At 49.1% G+C, this 25,783-nt stretch overlaps 1 protein-coding gene across 1 annotated transcript in view; it reads right to left on the bottom strand.

Annotated features, from left to right (window-relative positions):
• The window catches only part of LOC135240143 (lysyl oxidase homolog 2B-like), a 44,308-nt gene that overhangs the window by 4,489 nt on the left and 14,036 nt on the right, over positions 1-25,783 (bottom strand). Inside the window, exons 4-13 of the mRNA XM_064309450.1 lie at positions 16,966-17,177; positions 12,915-13,128; positions 8,581-8,764; positions 6,705-6,856; positions 4,361-4,528; positions 2,656-2,821; positions 1,838-2,078; positions 1,301-1,416; positions 937-1,073; positions 318-429 (exon numbers count right to left, since the gene is read on the bottom strand). Coding sequence (XP_064165520.1) covers positions 318-429; positions 937-1,073; positions 1,301-1,416; positions 1,838-2,078; positions 2,656-2,821; positions 4,361-4,528; positions 6,705-6,856; positions 8,581-8,764; positions 12,915-13,128; positions 16,966-17,177 — 1,702 coding nt within the window. The remainder of the gene's footprint in view (positions 1-317; positions 430-936; positions 1,074-1,300; positions 1,417-1,837; positions 2,079-2,655; positions 2,822-4,360; positions 4,529-6,704; positions 6,857-8,580; positions 8,765-12,914; positions 13,129-16,965; positions 17,178-25,783) is intronic.

Raw genomic sequence — 25,783 nt, forward strand, 5'->3', positions numbered from 1 at the left:
ACATGCCCAGGGCAGGGTTTGAACCGGCAACCCTCCGACTGCCAGACAATCGGTCTTACCTCCTGAGCTATGTCGCCCCCCCTAGATCAGTCAATAGCTTGAGCTGAGATGTATTGAATTCCTTAACCGTAACCTATTTTATTCTCATGACATAATTTGACTTTACGAAACAAAAAGTATGTAATCATATCTTTATGAGATATGTTATCAAATTTTTAGACGATAATTTAATCTAATTCAGATAGTCTAACTCCATGCAGAAGAAGTTCAGTTTTAGCAGTGTGTCAGAGGTTTATTGATGAGTGGGCACGTCTCACCTATATGGCAGTTATAGGACCACACGCGGGAGCCGTCGTATCGACACCTGCACTTCATGACGTTGTTCGAGTAATCCGACTCCGCCACTTCATAATTCGGGTTGATGATGACCTGCGAGAGAAAGGGGGGGAAGATTTTTGGAGTTTAGGATCAGAGCCCTCTGAACTGTGTGTACTGCTGACAGGGATAACTATTCCCAAAAACTAAACTTTTAGTCCTGTCTGCTCACGTGCTTCTATGCCCCAAAGACAGGGCAGTAACGGCAGAGTGAGGCTTCAGGTGACCCAAAGTGGGCGGAGCTATGATACCTTATGATGCCCACAATGTTGTGCTGTGGAAAGCAAAGACCTGATTTGCTGATGGAAGGGAGTCATTGGCTGCAGAATGGAGCTCAGCCCACCGTGGCATTCATAAACTCTCACTGAAATTTAGTGAAATTATTTTGTAATTGTTACAAATAATTTATCTTTTTTTTTTGCATGCTTGCAAAATGCATTTTTGTGTTGCTCTTGCATTAACAACTGCAGCTGTCACTGAAAACTGTGTTTCACATGTCCGCTGAAAATCACAGAAATAACCATAATTTATAAATGAAACAAAAATGTAAGAAGTAGGTACCTGAAGGATATAGTCTCCAGGTTTGACGTCAGTGACATCGATCCACTGACAGTCGATGTCGTGTCTGTACGTATCCCAGCATCCTACAGTGATCCCTTGCTGGCCGTAGTTGGCGCAGGCGTACCTCTTGTAGATGCCTGTCAGGCACAGGGAAACAGAGCACAGAGAGTGAGCCTGGCGCCTCTTTCCAGGAACGAAAGAACAGGGTCCGGTTAGCGTAAGCTTAACCTTAGGTTATGGTCAGTTCAGTGTTAGGCTAGTGCGATTTTATGACCAGATTAGCTCTAGGGTAATGTTATCTAGGTGGCTGGTATAGCGTCAGGTTAGCGCTGTTTTCGCAGCATCCCCAGGCCCGTCTGCGCACCTTCGTCACATTCGCTGTCCTCCAGACAGAAGCTGGCTTTGTGTCCCTCTGCCACCTTGGAGCCGTTGAGACTGAGCAGGTCGTAGTGCGTGAACACCTCCATGCTGTGGTAGTGCCTGAAGAGGGAGACTTCAGTTAATGTCATATCACTGCTCTTTACTGTAATCATATTTTAAACAAACCTGACATTCCCCCTGGGGCAAATATAGTTACTCTGTTGTATTTGTTTGCCTCATAGAATCTGGTGATATAATTTGGAGGGAATGCTCCTTGTCAATATGTTACCTCAGAATGATAGAGCGCACTCTGTGACATCATAATTGGGAGCTGCTGCCTGAGGCTCTCGTGACATAATAATTAGGGGCCGTTGCCTGAGGCTCTCAGTGACATCATAACTGGGGGCCGCTGCCTGAGGGGCTCAGTGACATCATAACTGGGGGCCGCTGCCTGAGGGACTCAGTGACATCATAACTGGGGGCCGCTGCCTGAGGGGCTCAGTCACATCATAACTGGGGGGCCGCTGCCTGAGGCACTTGCCTGTGGCACTCGTGCCAGATCCAGGAGTCGTGGCCGGCCTTGGGGCGGAAGTCGGCCTGGCCGTTGTTGTGGATCTGGGAGGAGAAGCGCAGCAGCCGGCGGTAGGAGTCGCTGCGGGTGGCGTCGGCCGTGCTGGACAGGCAGTCCTCCTCGTGGGCGCACAGGAGCATGAACATGGGCCGGTCCTCCAGGTAGGTGGTCTGCTCCACCACCTGCGGGTTCAGAACCAGGTCCGGAGCGGCTGCACGGGGAGGGGGGAGGGGGGAAAGCTCAGGACTAACGCCTCATTTCCCCAAACCCGCCCACAGAACCTGCTGTGCAGAGATTCTAAAAGAGTAAATGGAATTCAGCCCCCTTTCAGAAAAAAGAAAATAGTGTCTGTGTAAGTTCTGACACTGCTTTGACCTTCTCGTCTGCCTTGTGCTTCATACCACAGAGAAAGGAGGAGAAGCTCTGAGCTGTCGGGACAGCTGTCACGTTAATTCAGTATTGGTTGGCACACTTGACCACAGACATGGATGCAGCTGCTGCTATCAAAACATCCTTTAGGTGTCTCCCTCTCTTTGCCAGTGCGCAGGCACCGTACATGAAGTAAGAGTTTCAGGATCAGTCAGTGTGGGTATTTCAGGATGTCACTATTCCAAGTGGCCAGCATTGTGTATAGAGCAAACCAACAGAGACAGCATCACCAAAGTAAAACGTTTATTGAATTAAGAATAAAATTCTAACTCTCCATCTAATGTAAATGGGCTTCTGTTGACAGGGTGAGAACGGATGTAAATTAGGATACTGTGGATTAAGGGTGGGGAGGGTCTTACTTTCGGAGCAGGACACCCCCGCGGCGAAACGGCCGCCCCCTCGGGGGCAGTGCAGGTGCTGTCCGTGGTGCAGACAGTGCGACAGCGACATCTCCGTCCCAGAACACCTCACACCGCTCATCACCACGTCGTCCGCCGTCACGTCCCCCGGCCAGTACCACGTCTCCTAGAGGGGGAGCCGGGGAGAGAGCAGCACAATTACATCACTGCATTTCCCCTCCTGGCCAGTACCACGTCTCCTAGAGGGGGAGCCAGGGAGAGAACAGCGCAGTTACATCACTGTATTTCCTCTCCCCCTAGCCAGTACCACGTCTACTAGAGGGGGAGCCTGGGAAATAACAGTGTAATTACATCACTGTATTTCCTCTCCTGGCCAGTACCACAGAGAGGCAGGGATGCAGTCATAGGAGGGCCATGCTTTTTTGATCAATCCTTTTTGATATAGTAGATGGATAAACTTTGCTAGCCAGGTTAATCCATCCAGATGTTTTAAAGACTAATACATTTGTGCATAATCTGGCAAAGTGCTGATTGAACATATCATCCCCACATATGAGCTAGAGGCACTGTAAGCCTGCTAACAGGTCCAGGTACTGGAAGTTCCATGATTCTACCACAAGGTGGTATAATACCAAAGCATATCCTCTAAGCGCTGCAGTGGTCTTGCTGAAAAAGTCTTTGGGATGCCAGATCATTGCTTTTCTTTATTGCTTTGTGATGTGGCATTACAGTTGTTCAGCACTGTATGTGAGAGATGGGGGGATGAGGGAGGCTTCTGTGTGTGTAGGCAAAGTACATTTTTACATTGAGATATTTAGTACACACTTATCCACAGTGACTTAAAAAAGTGTGCATGTAAAGTTTTAGACAAAGAGCAGAGACAATGCCAAGATATTACTCTCGTGTTTACCTATCTCAGTATAATAATAATGGTAGGAGTACAGCTCTCAAATCAGCAATGTCTGGGTGCACTGTCCTGTCTTAACCAAAAAGCACTGTTTCCTGTTTGAGTTTCTGTCCCAGCTGGGACCCTGGGTGTTGTGACTGAGATAAGCAGGCAGCTCCAGTAAAAATCACCAGCAGCAGAAGCAGCCTATAGAACAGTGTAAAGATAGTAAAAGCAGGAACAACAGCATAATTAGCATATTTCCTGAAGGGACGCATTGTGAATGGGAGCGTTGTGTGTGCCACTGCACCTAATCACGTTTAATGAGCCTATTACCCTCATCCCTACCCAACAGCCCCATTACAGGCCCTGTTCCCATCCTTTAAAACTCCCTCATTGTCCTCGGATGACTTTATTGAGTCATTCCTTCCGTTCAAGTCGTTCACAGGGACTTTCCAGCCCTGCAGGGGTAAAGGCTTCTTTAAAAGGACTCCGCAGTTATAAAGCCACGCCCCCCCCCAAATAAATATTTTTTTAATAGCGAAAATACCGAGGAGGACACTGATGACTAAGACTGTGATAAACATCAAGCATATAAACACAAGCACACGCGCACATAAACAAACGTGCACTCGCGTGCACAAACGCATGCACGTGCCTGAACACGCCAGCATTCACATTTAGCATACAAAGACCTTAGGAACTGGGAAAGGTTTCAGGGTGAAAGGGAGGACGGGAGCGATCGAGGTTGGATGCGTGCGAAAGGTCAGGAAAAGGGGCGTGCGCTGGCGGCGAGGGCGTGGCCCAGGGGCGGCTCACCTGGAAGGCGTGGCTGGCGTAGCCCAGGCCCAGCTGTCTGCACACCACCATGGCCTCCGTGGTCCCCCAGCTGTCGCTGCACACCGTGCCCCAGACCAGCGTCCCGTTCTTCTCCGCCAGGACCTCCACGCGCCCCTCGGACGGGTTCCGACCCCCGCCCAGCCGGAGCTGTCGACCCACACAGAGACGCGGGCGCTCAGACGGGCCTCGAACCCAACGGCAGAGGCCTGATCCCCCCCCGGCGGTTTTGGGTCTCGATAAGGGAAGCAGCTTGTTCTCGTTCCTCTTAATAAGCTCCGGTTTGACAGCCATAATCTCTGCGAACATTTTAATTGCAGCCCCAGAGAGAACCTCCACCCCAGCCAGGCCATAAATAATCTTTCCGTTGAAGTCAAGACTGGATTCAATAAATTATCCATCAAGTGGTTTGAAAGGAAACGTGTGAAGATTACTGTAAGCCAGTAACACTGAATACAAGCAACAGATGGGTACACGTACACAAACACAACAGTAAAAATTTCCGACAGACATTTAAACAAATATGAACCAGAAAATTGTTATAATAATGTAATAATTAATACTACAGAGCAGTGGATTTTCAGTCTGCTGAATTTTGCATTGTGCATTTGGTATTACTGTGATCTTATAATAATTTAAAAGCTGGAGCGTAGATTAACGTGAAGATTAACTCAGCGATGGGAATGTGTAGATTAACTCAGTGATGAGAACGTGTAGTTTAACTCAGCGATGGGAATGTGTAGTTTAACTCAGCGATGAGAATGTGTAGTTTAACTCAGCGATGAGAATGTGTAGTTTAACTCAGCGATGAGAATGTGTAGTTTAACTCAGCGATGAGAATGTGTAGTTTAACTCAGCGATGAGAGCGCTTATTGGCTGGGAAGCGGAGCGGGGCTGCTGAAAGCAGTAATATTTCCCTCGCGCTGCCGTTTGTGTCTTAAATAAACAACGCGGCTGGCCTCCACTAAAACACGCAGTTGTTCTTGGGAAACCTACGCGACCTTACAGCGGGGTTCGCCCTTCCGCACGCGTTCACGGCTGAGCAGATCTGCAAACCACTAAAGCAACAGATTCAGTTCTGCTCTGACTCATAAAGCGCTCCCCCTAACGCCGCTGTGCCAACCGAAGAGCACGTTTAACTTCAGTAATGTAGCACGCCCGTTGCTGTACATCACGGTGGCGCCTTTAGGGTGGAATGGTTATTCCATGGCATAGCGGGCACTGCAGGTTCTAGAGGTAACTTTATGGTGTAACGGTTATGATGCGGTGCAGCAGTCTGTGTAGGGCTCAGCAGTCTGTAGGGTGTAGCAGTCTGTAGGGTGGTGCAGTCTGTTGGGTGCAGCAGTCTGTAGGGAGGTGCAGTCTGTGTGGTGGTGCAGTCTGTAGAGTGTATCAGTCTGAAGAATGGTGCAGTCTGTAGGGTGGTGCATTCTGTAGGATGCAGTAGTCTGTAGGGTGGTGCAGTCTGTAGGATGAGCAGTCTGTAGGGTGTAGCAGTCTGTTGGGTGCAGTAGTCTGCAGGGTGTAGCAGTATGTAGGGTGGTGCAGTCTGTAGGATGCAGCAGTCTCCAGGGTGTAGCAGTCTTTATAGGGTAGTAGTCTGTATGGTGGTGCAGTCTACAGGGTGTAGCAGTCTGTAGTGTTTAGCAGTCTGCAGGGTGTAGCAGTCTGTTGGGTGTAGTAGTCTGCAGGGTGTAGCAGTATGTAGGGTGGTGCAGTCTGTAGGATGCAGCAGTCTGCAGGGTGGTGCAGTCTGTATAGGGTAGTAGTCTGTAGTCTTTAGCAGTCTGTATGGTGGTGCAGTCTACAGGGTGTAGCAGTCTGTATAGGGTAGTAGTCTGCAGGGTGTATCAGTCTGTAGTGTTTAGCAGTCTGAAGGGTGGTGCAGTCTGTTGGGTGTAGTAGTCTGTAGTGTTTAGTAGTCTGTATAGGGTAGTAGTCTGCAGGGTGTATCAGTCTGTAGTGTTTAGCAGTCTGAAGGGTGGTGCAGTCTGTTGGGTGTAGTAGTCTGTAGTGTTTAGTAGTCTGTATAGGGTAGTAGTCTCTAGGGTGTAGTAGTCTGTAGTGTTTAGCAGTCTGTATAGGGTAGTAGTCTGTAGGGTGGTGCAGTTTGTTTGGGTGTAGTAGTCTGTAGGGTGGTGCAGTCTGTAGTGTTTAGCAGTCTGTAGGGTGTAGCAGTCTGTAGGGTGGTGCAGTCTACAGGGTGTAGCAGTCTGTAGTGTTTAGCAGTCTGTATAGGGTAGTAGTCTCTAGGGTGGTGCAGTCTGTAGTGTTTAGCAGTCTGTAGGGTGGTGCAGTCAGCGTGGATGCAGTGGCGCGCGCTCACCCGCTGATGGAAGCCCATGGCGGGCACGTTGCACCTCACGCCCGCGTCCTCCTCATGGCTGCAGCCCAGAGAGTCCCTGTTGAAGAAGCACTCTGTGACGGACTTCTCGAACCCGGAGCACTCCACCTCGTTCATGTGCACCGGGCCCATTCCTGCAGGGGAACAGGCAAAGCGTGTATAAAACCAAGTCATTAATCTCTACAATAAATTACCGTGTGATGATTTTGATTGTTGGGAGCACACCTGGTGGTGTGGCGCGCTTCAGATTGCTGTAGGGAGGGAGTTGGGGTTTGGACTAAGTGACACCGGATTTAAATCCACAGTAATAGAGGGAGTTGGGGTTTGGACTAAGTTAAATTAGTTTTAAATCCACAGTAATGGAGGGAGTTGGGGTCTGGACTAAGTGAAACACGTTTTAAATCCACAGTAATAGAGGGAGTTGGGGTTTGGCCTAAGTGAAATTAGTTTTAAATCCACAGTAATGGAGGGAGTTGGGGTCTGGACTAAGTGAAACACATTTTAAATCCACAGTAATGGTGGGAGTTGGCATCTGGACTAAGTGAAACAGGTTTTAAATCCACAGTGTGAGAAAGTTGGGGTTTGGACTAAGTGAGTTTGGACTTAGGTGGGAGTTGGGGTCTGGACTAAATGAAACGGGTTTTTAAATCCACAGTAATGGAGGGAGTTACGTGTTGGAGGCAGCGCAAGGGGCACACTGTTCCCTCTGGCACTGACGCAGAGACATATGCCGAACAGCTCTGTCGGCCTCACAGGAAGAGCGTTTATGGCGTGTTCTCCCAGTGAAGGTCCCCTGGAAGCACTGCTGGTTACACGATTCAGATGGTTTCCAAGGCCATTTGAGGATTTATTCCAAGGAGCTCTCTTTTTTTGAGAACAAACATGTTGTTTTTCTCACTCTGCTTTGCAGTTATTTGTCTGTATTCTCTGACTGCCAGATGTCACTCACTGAAAGACCTGAGCAAAGGCCTACAAGCCCCCTCTCCACACACACACTAAACACCCCCCCCCACCCCACCCCCCCCAACACACACTCACAAACACACACCCCCCTCCCCTTCTACACACACACACACACACACGCACACACACTAAACACCCCCACCCCCCAACACACACACTCACAAACACACACCCTTCCCCTTCTACACACACACACACAGACAGACACACACACGCACACACACTAAACCCCCCCCCCCAACACACACACACTGGCCACACACCGCAGTCAGGCGCACACCTTCATGCTCTGTGTTCTGTGGCCGAGGCTAGCACAGACTGGCTCACAGGTGTCCGCTCTCTGCATATGGCTGGCAGGCGCTCTGTCTCGCCTGACGGCTGCTGGCTCACCCTCAGCCACAGCACATCCTCTCAGGCCTGCAGACTGGCCCTGTGACTCACAGTCTCACAGTCAGGAAGTGCAGGACTGCTGCTTAGTGATGCAGAACAACTGCTATCAGGAGGCTGTCCATTCTGACCACAGAACACCACAACCATAGATAGAACCCTGTACCCGTAGAACTCCCACCCCCACAGAACCCCACTACACCATGGCCTGGCCCCTCCCACCCCTGTTCATAAGCGCCATGTCATTTATGTAACGCACTAAAATACACTGTTAATTTCTCACCTTTCACACAAACGCCAAGTTTTCAAAATGCATTGTTCATTCTTACAGAGACGGACAAGAGCCATCCTTCCCACCTTCTTGCTGGCAAGAACAGCACCTTCACGTAATCCTGAGGATGCGTTACAATTAAAAGAGTTACAGTTGAGCTCTTCCAGCCTGGACTCCCAAGAGAGACGCAAGAGGGGAGGGGGGGGGGGGCGGGGTTAGACAGAGGGGCGGGGTTACCTTGTCCCAGCCGGCCCCCCGTCAGGGCCTCCTTGGCGGTGCCGAAGCCCAGCTCCCGGCACACCACGGTGGCCGACTGGATGCCCCAGTTGTCGTCGCAGACGGTGCCCCACTCGCCGCTCTTCAGCACCTCCACGCGCCCCTCCCCCACCAGGGCTCCGCCCTTCAGACGCACCAGCGGTTGCTGTGGAGACCGGAGCAGCGGGGTCAGTGCAGGGTCAGAGGGCGACTGGGAGTCAGAAGAGTGAGCTCGGACACCGTAAGTGGAGTTACAGTACCGTGACGTGTTTTAGGTTTATTGGAATTTCTAACGTAAACACCAGCTTACAAGGCATTTTTTAAAGGCCAAGGATACTTCTGTTTTGTTCAAATATTTAGTAAGTACTTAATATAAACATTTAGGCAGTCAGCAGATGCTCTTATCCAGAGCAGCTTACATAAGAGCAGACACGATGGTTTGGCCAAGGAGCAGAACTGATGCCAAATCTTCAGGATTAAAAGTAACTTAAAGTAGCGATGTTAAAACATAATCTTACAACATTAGGCAAAGTGCCATAATGGTGCTAGAGGGAGATTCAGCATATAGCACTTTAAGTAGCGAATGAGTTTTATAATGTGTTTTATAGGGGTATAGCAACAGATGTAGCCCAGACAGGGCTTTGCAAAAGGAAACTCATTTCACTCTGAATGGCAGGCCAATCACAGAGCAGGAAGGTGACTTCACGGTCAGGGGAGGGGCCAGGGGGTCAGGCAGAGGAGAGGTGGGCAGTAAAAGCCAAGGGAAAAGTGACCTTTTGACCTCTGACCTCTGTGCTCACGGCAGGTGCAGCCCTGGCTACGAAATCACAGGAATGCTTTTAACTGTTAGAACAACAGTTTATGGGGGGTCACATTTTACTGATGTTTGGATAAGTGTGGGCGATCAATCTATTTTACAGTCACTATGTTTCACCCAGCAGGCCTTCAGCAGGTCAAATATAACTCCCAAATGAATCCTTCAAAGTCTCATGTGAGATGTGGTGTGCACATATTGTACAGTAGTTTAAATGCACAAGGCAAGGTGTATGTGTTCTCTAGCTCACCATGTGACCAAATCTCAAAATAAGGAGAGGCCATGTTTAACAGCCATGTATCTAAAAGCCAGAAATTTGAATATGAGCAGTAAACTGAATGATCTACCTTTGCTCTGAATACTGAGTCCACATGCAGTCTTATCTTCCCTTCTGCCAGTGTCATAGCAATGAATTCTCAGCACCCCCCCCACCCCCCAAATATATTTTGTAACAAATTAAAAATAGTTCCGCCCCATATTGTGGGCCCCCCCCTCGGGCCTGGGCCCGGGGCAAAATGTCTCCATTGCCCCCCCCTATCTGCAGCCCTGCCTCCTGCTATAATGAGGAAAAATTGGTGAAATATCTCCACACAGAGAGCAGATCTCAGGGAACAGCACTGGATGGTCACGGAGTTCTGGAATATCACAAACCAAACATTTCATCACAGTAAATGTGTAACAGAATGTAATTTATAATGTGTAAAAATGAATTAGTCCCTATAAATCTCATGCAAATACACTTATTTTTGCTTTTGGGACAATCTGTGCAAAGTAATAAGTAGTGCTGATCTAATTTTTACCACCTGTACCACTCTAAAATGTTTATTCATGGTTTCGTTTAACAGCAAGTGTCAGTAGTGAGAACACTGTGCTGGGCTCTATAGTGTTCCCATTTTAGAAGCATTTGTTCCAGAAAATTGATGCGTGCTAACTGGAAAAATAATTTCAAAATAATTTAGGAGCACATCTACCGAATGTTTTCGACTTAGGTCCACATGTGCTCCTTGGAAAAAATGTTAGCACAGAGCCCTGGAAGGGGATAGACAGCACTGTGCGGTTAATGTTGTTTTGTTCTTTCTTCAAAAATAAGAGTTTCAAGCCAACATAAGTTGGCTTCAGACGGACATCATAGCAGGGGAAACTGCCTGGCTGGACGCGCCAAGAACCTATAAATCTGCCTTGATTCTAAGAGCCACTGACTTGGCCCGCGCTTCCTCCGTCTCACACTGAACACGCCGTGTTCCCAGAAAACCTGACGTCCTGGAAGTGCACGCTGGATGAAAACCCGAGAGGTCGCCCAAAAAAGACACTAAAACGGCGCGAGCGCTCGGTACGCTCAGTTCTGAAGTGAGCGCGCAGGATCGGTGAAGCAGAGCATTTCCTGTGCGCACGGTTTCCATGGAGATCCCATTCCTATGGCGGGCTCGAGGGGAACCCCCTTCCCCCCAAGATCTAATGTACATGCCTGCCGCACTGCGTAAAGCTACCGGACCCCAGACCACTGAATCAGTGTGGGGTTTACTCAGGACGGCCTTTCACTCACACTACCTTCTGTATTAATCCGGATTCTTCCGAATAATTTGTATTTTTCTGGATTGTTCAGAATTGTTCTGGACTGCTCAGAATGTACTTGTTCTGGAATAATAAGGATTGTTTAAAATTGTTATGGCATTACAGTGCAGTATTTGGACAGTGCCAAAATATTAGTTGTTTTGGCTTTGTAGACAGCACATTGGCTTTGAAATAGAACAGTGAATATGAGGTTAAAGTACAAACTGTCAGCTTCAATTTGAAAGTATTTACTGCACACAGCTGGCCAATAAACAGTTGAGCGGCCAACTGTCTAATTACTTTTAGTCCCCTAAAAATGGGGGGATTATGAATAAAAAGGGCTGAAATGCCTACATGGTTCACTTGAATACGGATGTAAATATACTCAAATTAAAGCCGACAGTCTGCTCTTTACCTCATAGTTATTGTTTCGTTTCAAACCCAGTGTGCTGTCTACAAAGCCAGAACAACTAAAACTGTGTCATTGGCCAAATATTTATGGACTGCACTGAATATGGATTGTTTTGAATTGTTCCACTTTGCTCAGATGTTTTTCTGGATTTCACAGTATTCTGATTCAGACCAGTGAATGTTTTCACTCTATTATTCATTAACGCGTATAGATGCGTGTTAGCTGTAGCCGTTCGAGTTAAATAGGTACAGTCATTAAGTAGCCGTGTTACATGAGCAGGTCAGTGAAGAAGACTTCCTCCGTTAAAGGCAAGGCAGACAGGAGAAGCTCGGATTCGCAACTCGCGCATAATGCTAACGGTGGAAATGATGTCAGCGGCGAATTCCTTGGCCGCGCGTCTCAATAAAATGTTTACTTGAACAGAAAAAATAAGCGTGAGTCTCTCCCGGGGTTGGAGAGGCCATTCGTCATCCAAGCGTAAACGGAACACATCGGCAGTTGGGCTGGAGAGGACGAATACACGGCGGCGGTATTGTCACGAGAACTTCGGCAAGAAACTCTATAAACATGCGCGCAACTGAACGAGATATTTACAAAAGCCGACCGGACAGGCGTTTGACATACAGAAAGGGTTCATTGCAGAGTGAAGGGCAAGAATGTTTAAATAATGCATGTGGAAAAAATGCATGTGTGTGCGCATGCGTGTGTGCATGTGTGCGTGTGTATGTCTGCACGTCTGTGTGTGTGTGTACTGTAGGTTGGTATGTGTGTGCAAATGTGTGGTTTCTTGCATGTATTGAGAGGAAACCGTTGTGAGTGTGTATTTTGAGTGTATGCCTGTGTTTGTGTGTACACTGTGAGGTAAGTTGATGTAAGAGGTGAGAGGTAACATGCAGCAGACACAGGGCAGGCTATCCATACAGCACCTGTGTGAAATATTGCCACGCTTTTATTGGGATTGGCTTTCTTCATAAACTCACGTTTGTCCTGGCTAAGTTCCCAACCTGGCTCTCTCGAACTTGCCGCCTAATCATCCCCTGATTTAATTGGCTAAAAAATGTTCTCTCCCTCTCCACCTCAGCTAATGTGTGGTGAGCCTTCTGGCGCAAAATGGCTGCCGTGCATCACCCAGGTGGGTGCTACACATTGGTGGTGGGTGAGGTGAATTCCCACTTATCACTGTAAGCGTTCGTAAAAGTGCTATATAAATGCAATGATTCATTAATTAATTCATAACTGTGTCTCTTTCTCTCTTGTCTCTTGTAAAGATCTGAACTTCCTGTGTGTCTCCCTGTTTCATTTTACCTCACAGAGCCGTGAATCCTCTTCCTCTTCTTGTTATTATCTGTGAATCTGGAGTTTGTGCCAGAAGCAGCGAGATGGCATGTTCTTGCCCTCAGGTAAACATGGCTGCACGCAGCTGGGCTGGACATGGGTCTGACTGTGGTGTGTGTGTGTGTGTGTGTGTGTGTGTGCGTGTCTGTGTGTGTATGTGCGAGAGAGTGTGTGTGTGTGTGTGTGTGTGTGAGAAAGGCCTACCTCCGGCCTGTAGGCCTTCCTGAAGCCAGTCATGGGCGTGGGGGCGAAGGCTCTCCCCGGAACACAGCTGGCCACCACGGGGGTCCCGGTGCAGGTGCTGTTCCCCTTCAGCGTGAGCGGGGGTCCCAGCCTGCACACCGACAGGTGCGCCTCGTTCCCCGTGCAGTTCACAGAGTGACCCCAATAACTGATCTTCCTCCTGCGCGCGTACACCCTGAAAACACACACACACACAATGTTGTGTTTGTCCTGGTCTATCGGTTTTTCTGTATGGGGGGGATGGGGGGGTGGGTCAGAGTAGATTTGGTTGGTTGATGTTATCACTGTCCTTACAGTTTGTGTTGCTTATCTTCGTGTCATTGTTCTGATCAATATTGTTATTCTTATAATTATCACTATTATTATTGATACTATTGAACTGTTATCTGAGGTTATCTAACGCACAAACCGTTCAGACGTAGTACAATCAGTTCTAGCAGTAAAATGCTTTCCTATATGTAATTTCTCAATCAATATTTTCAGTGTTTTATGGAGTAATCTCCCTGCATGTTCAGGCTTCAGACGCACAGTTAGAGTCACAGTGAGGAACTGGCTGACTTTGTTGGTAAGCGCTCGGCTACACCAGAGAGCCAGCTAAGCCCAACCAGCTGGGAAGTGATTCCGCAAGCTGCATAAACAATGAAGAATGCTAACGTTAGCTGTCCAGCTATCGTTCTGTCATAGCTGACGTTAGTCTACGTGCATATCGAACAAGACCACACACAGCTAGCCCACATACGGCAAATCATACCGCTCGCAATCTGAGTAGCTAATGCATTGTTATAATATATTTCAAAGTTGCTGCATAAAGATATTATTCATTACTTGTCCAATGTAAGATTCATCGGTTGACATTTTGGATGCTGCAATGGCCAGCTTCTCATCACACTGCGTTCAGCACTGTACCATCAAGGTACACAATGACACAGGTTGTTACCTGGCAACCACTCCTGGGGATGGAGTTTCGATCGAGACCAACTAGCGAGGCGGTGCCATGCTTTGGGTTGGGAATGCAGTTCTCCCTTGTGGACACTAGATGGGGATTAAACTGACCTATTGCTCCTTTGTGTGAGCACAAAACACACCACTTTAGTCAGTCCTTTTCTTAAAGATGTATGGGAAGGAAAAAATCAATGGCTAGTATCTCATAATATATAATATATTTATTAATTATATACTATGAATTTTCTTCCTGCTGGGTAGTTTTTCCTCTCTTGCTTATTTTGTGGGCCTGGTTTTTTTGCCAATTTTCTTTTCCAATTCCACCATAAATCGTCTTTGTGACTGTGTCTCTGTAAAAAGTACTAAAAAAATTAAATAGAATTGCATCGGACAGAAAAATCTGGCCACGCCCACACAATGACTCAGGTGGAGTAACGATTTAAGGGCAGCACTGTAGCTGCGTGACCCAGCCACACCAACAACGCAGGCCTTCAGTCCACTGCGATAAACATCAGTTTATAAACAAGCGGTTTTTTTTCTTGATAGCAAGATGAATGGGCTGTACAAGACGCTAGGCTAAGTTTGTGGCGTTCGCTTGCTGTTGACTCAGAAAACATTTCTCACGGAATTCAGCACAGGGTTGCATGGCAGCGTTTTCATGGTCGACGTGCAGAAGAGAAAAAGAAGAGCACGTCACCCCCCCCCCCCCCCCCCCGTTTCGATTTAGACAGCAGCTGCTCCGGAAAAACCGTTTGATGGAAAACAGACCTCTCTGGACCCGGACGGTGGAAAGTCAGCTTGGCTACACCGTGAACTACAACAGGACGGGAAAGTGCTGGGAAACTGCTCTGTTTCTCAGAGATATGGTTCTCTGTCATGAGCGTGAAGCATAATCCTTTTTTTTCTGGAGAGCTAGAGAGCGAACGACACACACACGCATTTGTACTTTGTCCTTCACTTTGAGTTGTGGAACTAAGAAGGCATTTCTCTTTTTTACTGCTCTATTTGTTTGTACGCAGTTTTTACAAGTACAGTGGCTGGACAAACACGTGTTTTGTGCAACATGGAAAATTGTTAAGACTGACTGAAACTATATTAGGGACAAAAATGTCAGGTGCTCAGACTGAACAGAGGAGAGTGTCTGTTTCTCAGGCCAGAGCAAGAAGTGACAGTTTGTCCTGTGTATCAGCTCATATAGCCCCACCTCTGGCTCCGCCCCCTCAGAGAGAAGCCTGCCTCAGAAGGAAACAGTGAGCATTTCATTTCTCACAAGGTGTTTTAAAACCCACCCGTTTCTATGACTGTACCGTCTGTGTTTGAATTGTACCTACCCGTAAGTGTCTCGATGACCGTACCAGCTGTAGTCTGAGCTGCTTTCGCCCGTATCCTTTTTCTAGAACAGTACCAGCTGTGTTTGAAAATAGTATTTACCCACAAACAACTTGCCGGCCTAAGAAAACTTTCATAGAAGGGTGGAATTCAGGAGGAGAACACAGGAATTGAGGAGAACTCGTATTAAAAAAAACAGAGGGCGAGGGACAGACCTTCCAGACCTTCTCACTCTCCACAGTCCATTTCATGGTTCTGCAGGGCAGCCATTTTGATTTTTATCTTTCCTCAATCTGAAGATATGCGGCCACTCTCTGGTGGATAGGAAATCTAAGCCCTGCTCGGCGGACGGCTTCCTGAAGCACCGCTGGAGTCGAACGGTCGGGCATGACGAGAGCCTTATGGAATGTAGGGGTTTGGAGCCTGAAGGCCCAACAGCAGGAGACCCAGGCTCATTAAAGCCGGGAATAGATATAACATATAATATTAAAGATGACAGCTTATTGAAAAATGATTTTCTGAGGGGACCACAGGAAGAGCATGGAGACATGCGCTTGGAACATTCTCTAACTTGGTGTAAACAACTTTTCGTTTTTTTGAGTGTGGCCATGCAGCATTGTGGACTATTCAGTTTTTGAAACAACCATTTTCTCATATGCACAGTATTCATTCATGTGTTTTACCTGTGCATATTGGTTGGTTTAGACATACAAGTGCTCGGTGGCACAGTTTAAGTGACCTAAAATACTGGCCAGCGGAATGTCACAGGAGGATCAAAGCCCTTAAATGGCAGACTTCAGCATTTTGTCCTTTGCCAAGGAAACAACAGTGATGCAACTTCCTGTGAAAGAGTGCTGTTTATGTAACGCGGGATTACTGCCTTCAGAATTTTGGACGGAGTCGCAGGGACATAGCTGCTGTTCAGAACGGAACCTCCGAACACCCCCCCCCCCATCCCCCCACCCTCCGCCCCCCGCCCCCCCCCATCCCTACCACCACTGCTAAAGGACACAGACCAGGACTGGAATGCTTTTCTGATGAACAAAATAGCACAAGAATGCAATGTTGTAAGGAGAGCCCATCTGGGCCTGATGTTGTGCCCACTGCCTAACACTGTGCCAGGCCTGGGGCCTGTTTCACAAAGCAGGGTTACTGCATTAGCTGGATAACTGCACCGAGTAAAACCCGGAACCCTCCCAAATCCGGAACATGGACTGAAGTAAAAAGAGCTGTTCCGGGTTTTACTCAGCGTAAAACTGCCTAACTGACAAAGGGCTCCATCAATGAGGCTTGCTAATGAATATAACTGGGCATTTCGGATTACAAGGAAAAGAAAATAACATTTAAAATAGGTTAAGGATGTGTACAATTTGGTTGAAAAGGATTTGAACAATGGTCTGTCTGTTTTTATGATTCTTATGAAGTACCACTGCATTACCTGGACAACTGCACTGATTAAAACCGGGAGCCTTTCCGAATCTGGAACGTGGACTGAATTAAAAGTAGCCGTTCCGGGTTTTACTCAGTACTGTTATCCAGTTAACCCAGCAATCCTGCTTCGCGAGCAGATACCCCCCCTGGTCTTTAACATCCTCTGGGTCTCTGCTTCTGCTGCGTGAGCAGGTGAACACGTCTAACTGCCCGAGCGGTAGAAACAGAGGCGAAGCCAGAGCTCTCCGCGGTGGTGGTGGGGGTGGGGGGGGGGGGGGTAAGCGGGCGGGGCCGGGGCGTGGCCACTCACTTGTAGGCGCGGGGGTTGTGCTTCTTCTCGCTGGGGAAGCCGAACATCCCGCAGATGACCCGGCTGTTCATCAGGGTCCACTTCTCGTCGCACAGCTGCTTCCACTTCCCGCCGAGCTTCACCTCCACGTACCCCTCCGTCACCGGGACGCGCCGCTTCTGCACCCCCAGGATGGCCCGCATGCGCACGTCCTCCACCTGCACGTTGGCGCTCTGCGGGGAGGGGGGCACCACAATGATTTGAGGGGGGCGGGGGGCAATGGCAGTATTGTCATATTGAGTTATTAACATAGTGCTATATTTCCTTTTTTCATTTTCATTTCACTTCCTTTATTATTTGTACAGAGAAAGAACAAATGCACAAGTACACAAAGTAATTTGCGGAATCAGTTGTGCAGAAGTGGGAGAACCAGGGTTGACCTCCCACATCTACGGCCGTACACCTTAATTTACACGCGGTTCACACGCGCATTAGCAGCTGTCCCCAAGAGTAACGCTGCCTTGGATAATGTACATAAAGCACCAAGTCGTGACCTCAGAGAGGAATGTCACGCCCCTCACACTTCAGGGGTCACACTTCAGGGGTCATGGGGCTAAGGGTCGATGGTTGGGGATGACCAGTCACAGGGTTCTGGGAATTTGGACACGCCCAGGTTCTCAGAACCAATGTGAGGTCTGAACAGGTGATCCTTGAAGTCCAGTAGGGTTATTTTATAGTTTCAAAACAAGATATGTTTTGACAGCAGTAGATATCAGAAAATTGGGCTATTCATTCCAATTTCAGACTCACTCAAACCGTAAATAACAACCTTCCCGAAGGATTTTAAGTAATGCTGCGACACCACTCCATGCCCCTCCCCCCCTCCCCAGGTGCAGCCCCTCTTCCCTAGCCACTACACCTCTCTGTGATGGCCCGCTGTCCTTCACAGGACTGAGTAATGACCCCAAGCCCTCTTAGAGACCCTAAAACAAAAGGATTTTTCATGGCTTCCAATCTTTCAGGGGCTGATCCTAAATTCCTCGAATCCCAGGACGGCTCTCACAAAGGCCTGCTTTTTAAAGGGTTTGCCCCCCAGGTTACTCAAGCTCCATCTGCAGTGAGGAGCAGGGGCACGGGTGGGGGGTACACACATTAATCACGGGGCTTACGTAACGGACAAAAGGGGGAGCGTTCTTAGAATGCGACACACAAACGTCTGCGAGTAGATAACCTTTCCCCCCCCTGCATTATCCCTCAGCTAGACCACGGTCTGCATAACTTTGCAGATGTGATTTCCCTAGAAAGCACACCTGCACGCATTTCAGACGGGTTTGGCAGCTTCTTTCCGCTTTACGAGTTCATTAAGTGTAACTCCATCTCCAGGTGCGCACAAATAGACCAGCGGTAGAATTTACAATGGTGCTCCGCGTGCTTTTAAAAGAAGATCCTGTTTCGCAGTACTAATGGAGGAAACACTAAATAAAGATCGTAGAGATACGCTGGCAAAGAGCAACCTCAGAGTCCTGTCTGTGCTTCTGCTAAGGGGTCACTTCATCAATCTGAGCGGCACACCGTATCTTAAAGGAACGTGAACGTCTGGCACGAAGATCTGATCCTGTTGAGAGCATTCCCGTAACGCCAGTTATAAAAGCGGAAATAAGAGGAGGAGACTTCCGTGTCTCCGGCCCCGCCCCCCACAGCCAGGAGCAATCGCCGCGGTTACATGAGGTTCCGACCCGGTCGTCCCGAGGTCACAGGACAGCGCGCTGTCCTCCCGCGAGATTAAAACCGCCAGCGTCCCTCGGGCCCTTCTGGCTCAGCCTCTCCTTAAAGAGACTCCACCCCGACCGTCCCACAACCCAGCCAGGATTCAAAGGAGCCATCCCTCCACCCGCGCCCCCCCCGCCATTAATCTGTCACTTCCACGTCCCGCTTCCAGCTCGAACCCAAACCAGCGGTCCCTGCCGCGAGGGGGTAAATCTGTCCACGTCGCCTCGACCGCGGAAAAACCGTCGCCGCCGAAGTAGCAGGGGCGCTAACCACAGCATTCCCCTCTTTGAGCCAGCGTTCCCCTCTTCTAACGAAAGGAATCGACCGCTAACTCATCGCGAAAGGACGGTCCGCGATGACATCAGCTCCCCGGAATCCCGCCGACTGAATACCGCCACGGCGAAAGCGGAGCAAGACTCCCGTCCGCCATTTTAATTCCTCCTGTTTCAAACCAGCCCGCAGCCCCAAACCGGGGAGCCTGGTCTCTTACACAACCGAATCCAGCATCTGCATCTGAAGAGCTTTATGTCAGAGGGATGTAGTGAGAGATGGAGGGGAGGGTGGGGTGGGGGGGTTCAATGTTCAATTTGTACAGTATGGTGCTTTTTTTTACAGTGGCCATTGTCACAGCCTTTGCAGCTTAACAGAGATCCGGGCCTGAACCCTCTAAGAGCACGCCTGGGTCGACAGTGGTAAGAAAAACTCACTGGCTGGTAAGAGGAGGAAACCTTGAGCAGAGCCTGACTCAGACGGGGGAGCCCATCTGCCTCTGGGAGGGGAGGGGGGGGGGGGGGGACAGGAATGTGGGCGTGTGGGTCCTGAGTGTGGAGACGCAGCGCAAGCAGGACTCTCTTTAATATAAATAAGAGAAGGACGGGGGGCGGGGGAGGAAGGGGGGGGGAGTAGCCACAGGTTGTTTGGATTGGCTGTGGAGTGTGGAGTGTGGAGTGTGGAGAAACTGCCAAACCGTCTAAATTCTGCGAATCTCAGAGAGTGAGAGGGTGTTGCAAAGCTTGCAGCTGTTATCCCGCATGCTCGTATCCCTGACACTCCGACCAAAGTAGAACTACATCAACACACACACACACACACACACACACATAAGCCTGTCCCTGTTTGCAGTATCTACATTCCCAAACCCGAAGTCTCAGATACTGAACACTAAATAATCTGAATGAATAAAAAAATGATTACCACTGAGGCAGTCTCTCCAACTGAAGAACCTGACCAGTGGCTCAGGCGGAATATGAGTCCCCCCCTCCGCTTTCAGATATAAGACTACAGAAATCTGACCCCTAACCTCTGACCCATGACCCCCAGAGATATGCTGAGCCCTCTCTAAACCTGAGGACAAACAGGCACCATACAAAAGCAGAGAAGAAGCTGATACACGTGAGGGTTTTTTTCCACTTGTTCACAGGAGGGGGCAGAACAGGACAGGCTCACCGGTGCCAGCACCACCCCAGCTCTCCGTGGCTCCCTCTGGTCCCACAGCAACACACTGTGTACTGAGGTGTGAGGAAGCTGCTCTACTCTGGTCCTGGAGGGCCACAGTGCCAGCAGGGATACTCTACCCTAAAGGGGCCTCAGTGCCTGCAGGGTAACTACACTGAAGGGCCACAGTGCCTGTAGGGCTACTCTACCCTAAAGGGCCAAAGTGCCTACAGGGCAACTCTACCCTAAAGGGTCACAGTGCCTGCAGGGCAACTTTACCCTAAAGGGCCACAGTGCCTGTAGGGCTACTCTACCCTAAAGGGCCAAAGTGCCTACAGGGCAACTCTACCCTAAAGGGTCACAGTGCCTGCAGGGCAACTTTACCCTAAAGGGGCCGCAGTACCTGCAGGGTTACTCTACACTGAAGGGCCACAGTGCCTGTAGGACAACTTTACCCTAAAGGGCCACAGTGCCTGTAGGGCTACTCTACCCTAAAGGGCCACAGTGCCTGTAGGGCTACTCTACCATAAAGGGCCACAGTGCCTGCAGGGATACTCTACCCAAAAGTGCCACAGTGCCTGTAGGGCAACTCTACCCTGGTCTGGGTGGGCTACAGTGGCTGCAAGGCTATAGTTTCATGCTAGAAACGGAGCCACCTGACCCAGAACCCCTTTGTCCGATTGGCTAAATTTATGTTCCCTCCCTGCACAGTGCTAAAAGATGGGGTGTTTTAAAATGAAGTAAGAGAACCTTCTGGACCGTGGCCCTGCGGGACTGCAGCTCATTACCAGCCCAGGAGTTCACTAGAAATCTCCAAACCTTTGGAAGCTCTATACCAGCATGTTGAATCTCCTCTTCCAGGGAATGACTGAAATCTCAGATATCTGAAGAAACCCAGTTTCTATTTCTGTTTGAATAGAATACGCTATTTCACTCGCATACAAACAAAACACACCCGGGCAACAATTTTAGTCGCATACAAATTAAATAAACCAAGGTGACCCTTTCTCAAGTCCAGAGCAAACCCACTAAACTATTTGTACTTGTGTGTACGCAGAAGGTTATTTTATTTTTTTACGTGGAACAGGTGGCTGTTGGTTATGCCGCCATCCTTTCCCACCGTCCACCCGGAATGCCTTTGTAGGCACAGGCGGCACAACTGCGAGGTCGCACACTAGGGACTGTTGATTTTCCGAAAATAAAATCCCACCAAAAGCTAAAACAGGAAGCGGGGGAAAGACCAGCCTCACTCAGGGGAGGAGACAGAGGGAGGGGGGGGGGGGGAGAGAGACACAACCTCACTTTCACTTCTAATTTTGACCTTTTCACCCTGACTCTCGATGAAACATTTAGAATAAAGTACTATGTACATTCAAAAACCCTTTAGTTAATGTCACAGTGGAAGAATAACAATCTGAACCATGCGCTACAATGTTAACTTCCTTACTCAAGGTTTGGAAAAACAACAGCTTGAATCTTGCTCCATTTTAGAGGATATTAACAACATATGCAAGTTCACTGAATGAGTTATTATGAAAACTCCCCCACAAAGGCCTTCAACAATTGTACAATTTCTTTATTTATTTATGACTTCTGAAATGCTGTGACCAAACACGACTGAAAAAAAAACATCATTGGTGCTATGGAGACACACGACAATTTTCTCAAATGCAAACATCTCTTCTCCATAACCAGTGGAATGCTGGGAGAAAACCAAGCTCTCAGGTAAACAGCACAATGTTTGATCCAAGGGAAGAGAAGGCATCACCCCTTTACCCACAATCCCCCTGGAGGCTGGACAGCTGGCTGACGGCTCACTTGCCTTATTTTGACACTGGAAGGAATTGTGCCTTTCATTCCAGCCTTTCATTTCACAGGAGCCAGCAACAGAAAATATTTCTGTCAGAAAATATTTTTAAAACATTAATGAGCTGGTGACTGGTATGCGTGTGTGTGTGTGTGTGTTTGTGAGAGAGAGTGTTTGAGGGAGCCAGTGACTCATGCATTACCAGCATTTTTTTTTTTTAACAGGCCAGTTCTTTCCTCTCCTTCATTTTCCTGTTTAGCTGAGGAAGGGCAGGGAGAGGTGCTGGGGGGGGGGGGGGGTGCAGGGGGGGCGGGGGGTCACGTTTGGCAGACACATGCCTGTTTCGAAGCTGGGGGGAAAGAGCGGATGGTCTTTGTGTGGGGGGAGGCAGACAGCAAAAATATTCCTCTAACATCTGCACCCCCCCCCTCCACCCCCCACCACCCTGCTCATGGGCTCAGACAGTGGAGGATGGGGAAGGACGGGGGTGGTAACTTTGGGACAGTACGCCTTATGGAAACAGCTTTTCAGGGGGGGGGGGGGGGAGGCGCGGCGGAAACTTCCAAATCTCCGACAGGACATCTGGTAAACCGCCTAGACACCCGCAACTGATCCCGTAACTCAGCCCCTCCGCCGCTCGGTCCCCCTCCGCCGGCCGGGCCCCCTCCGCGGTCCCCCGGAGTTCGGCTGGAGCACCAGCGGAAAGTCGCGGAGCCGCAGAAGGAGTCGTGATTAACACGGCGGCGATGAACTCGAGCGCATCCGGCCGTTCTGCCGTCTTCCGGGTCTCTGAGACAAACTCGCAACCCCCCTGGTCAGGAGGTCAGTATCTCACGCTGTCCTCAGACACGTACAGACTAACAGCCCTGTCGCTTCGACCCACTGAGAACAGAGTCGCACCGCACCGCGAAGCGCAAATAGACCACGGTCGCATCAAACCGTCCCACGACCAACGGGGACCGCAGCAACATTACACTATAAAGCCAGAGCAGTCCGACACACCCGCTGGAGACTGAGCCCTGCTTCTCATTCCCCTTCCGTTTCTCCAGACACCTGCGCTGGATCAGGCTCTTTGGGTTCATTAAACAGCAGAGCGTGTGTGTGTGTGTGTGCGTGCGTGCGTGTGTGTGTGTGCAAGCAGTGTATGTGTGTGTGTGTGTGTGTGGTGTTTGAATGTGTATGCTTCATGTGTGTGTGTATGCGTGCGTGTGTGTGTCAGTGCGGTGTGTGTGCAGGCAATGTGTGTGTGTGTTTGCGTGTGTTTCCTATCCTCATATGATCCCTACCCACTCATCTCCCAGACTACAACACAACTGAATCATGGGAAATGTGGCTTAATAACAGCATGGCGGTGCCATCATCCCAAAAGGCCCTCTTTGTCTGCGACGCACTTAGCTGTCCCTCTCAGCCCCTGATCTGACAGGCCTAAACAGGACACGAAGACAGACAAGTAAACATTTATCTCTGCCTGTCAAACTTCCCCATTTGCCTTCGGGGCAGATGACTTATTTTCCACGGAACAGGATTTACATACCGAAAGTTCGTAACCGTGAAATTCCTTCTTTTCTTCTCATTTATCAGTTTGGGCATCCTGTCCGTACCACCCAGGACCTAAACGCAGTCCTCACACTCGTCTGTGGAGCGCCCCAGTACCTCACCCTGTTTGGTAAGCTTTGTGTGAAGTCGTTGTCCGGAGCCGGTGTGCTGGAACCGGGAGGAGTTACACCCCGGGAGGAGTTACACCCCGGTTCCCCGGGGTATGCGAAGAATCCGCGGAGGAAATATGAATCTCTCAGCCAGTGAAAGCTGTTCTACCTTTGACCCGGCGCGGCAGAATATAGAGATAGTCCTCAGACTCGCCCGAACACGCAGACGCGGTGTTCGCTCTGGCTCCTCCAGGCCCTTTTTTTAGCTGGAGGGGAACGACGGCCATTCCGAAGCCCTCACCAACAGCAGCTGCCTCCAAGGCAAACCCAACACAGCTTCTGTTCAATCCCGTACACAAACAGTGCAATTATTCGCATGGCTAAATTGTGTCAAAGCTACAAATTTAGCCACAAACTCCTGTAATGATCCGATGATTGTGACGTAAGGTGTACGAGGTTATGGAATTGTGATGGGTTTGAAATAATATTTGGGCACTGAGATACAAAGTGCGTGATGTTAAGATACTGTGAGGAAATTTGTGCATTGTGAAGCAGGGTGTGTGATGTTTTGGAATTGTGATGTAAGGTGTGTGTTGTTTGGCCATTGTGATGTAAGGTGCGTGATATTTGGCCATTGTGATATACGGTGTGTGATTTTTGGAAATTGTGATGTAAGATTTGTGATGTTTGGACATTTTCATGTAAAGTGAGTGATTTTTGGGCATTGTAATGAAGATCCACGATGTTGGGAAATAAGGTGTAAGTTGTTTAGGAATTGTGATGTAAGGCGTGTGATGTTTTGGCATTGTGACATAAGTTAAGTGATATTTGGCCATTGTGATGTAAGTTATGTGATGTTTGGGCATTGAGATGTAAGGTTTACAATGTTTGGGCATTATGATGTAAGATATGCAATGTCTGGGCATTATGATGTAAGATATACAACGTATGTGAGACAGAAACATAAATAAGTTCTTCCACGTGCCAGGAAGCCTGCCAGGGGATACTGGTCCCATGTGTGGAATCCGCACGTGCAGTACAATGTTATGAGGCTCACAGTGAGTCATGCCATCATCCCTCCCCATACAGGAGAAATACTTTCCAACCTCAGTGTTTATGTCAGCGGAGAACGTGCCATTTATTTGATTTCGTTGCTGAGAACGTCCCCCACTCTCTCCTCCCTCCCTCCCTCAAGCCTTGATTAAAACAAACAGAAAGAGAAAAGAGCGGACGCAAACAGATTCGCCAACAAGGTTCCGCGTCTTTGACGTTCATGTCCGTTGCGGTGGGGGAAAAAAAACAACAACAACAAATACCGTTGGGCAAGGAGGCGGGACTGAGAGACCCCAGAATCTACACTGAGCTCTGTGAAGCCTTTCCAGCTGATGACTGCACGGCTAATGCGCCTCACGGCTTGACATGTGCAGTATTTACATTTGTTTTTATAAAGGTTGCTTATTATTTATTCAGAAATGTAAACACTGCGAGGGTGTGCCCGGCCAGGGAAAAGCCTTTCATGTGAGCGGCCGAATTAAGATCAGATTAAACGCTCCCTCCCGGCCAACTTTCAAACGGAACAAAGTCTGGCCAGCGGTGGCTTTCTCTTAACTAGTACTGCATGTTCCAATTTGCCTTGCCGAAAAACTGAAGCTTTAATTTCAGCTGTGTGAGGAGGACCCGGGGAGCACAGCGGGTCCCGAGCTGAGGGTAACACTGAGGGGGGGGGGGGGGGGGGGGGGGGGGGGACAGGCCGGGACAACGCGTGCCGTCTTTTGTCAGCATCAATCAAGCGGAACACAACCGCGCCGGCAAACAACAGAACCGCCGCGGCCGTCATTACGAGCGGGTCAAAGGGTAAGGAGGCAATAAAGGGCTTTTTAAAGGGGGCGGTTAGGAAGCCTTTTCCGTCAGGACAAAAAGCAGTAAAGATGGATGGAGTGCGTTTCGCCTGGAACAAAGAAGGGTGGGCGGGGGGGTCACAGGTTTGGGAGGGAGGGAAAACAGATACGGCACGGCACCCCTGAGCACAAGTAGGCCTTAACACAAGCGCAGGCACAGTACGGCACACCTTATCACAGGTAGACCTTAACAGAAGCACAGGTAGAGCACAGCACACCTTATCACAGGTAGACCTTACCACGACGCAGGTTCAGCACAGCCTGATCACAGTTAGACCTCAACA

This window comes from Anguilla rostrata, chromosome 14 (assembly GCF_018555375.3).
Source record: "Anguilla rostrata isolate EN2019 chromosome 14, ASM1855537v3, whole genome shotgun sequence".
NCBI lineage: Eukaryota > Metazoa > Chordata > Actinopteri > Anguilliformes > Anguillidae > Anguilla > Anguilla rostrata.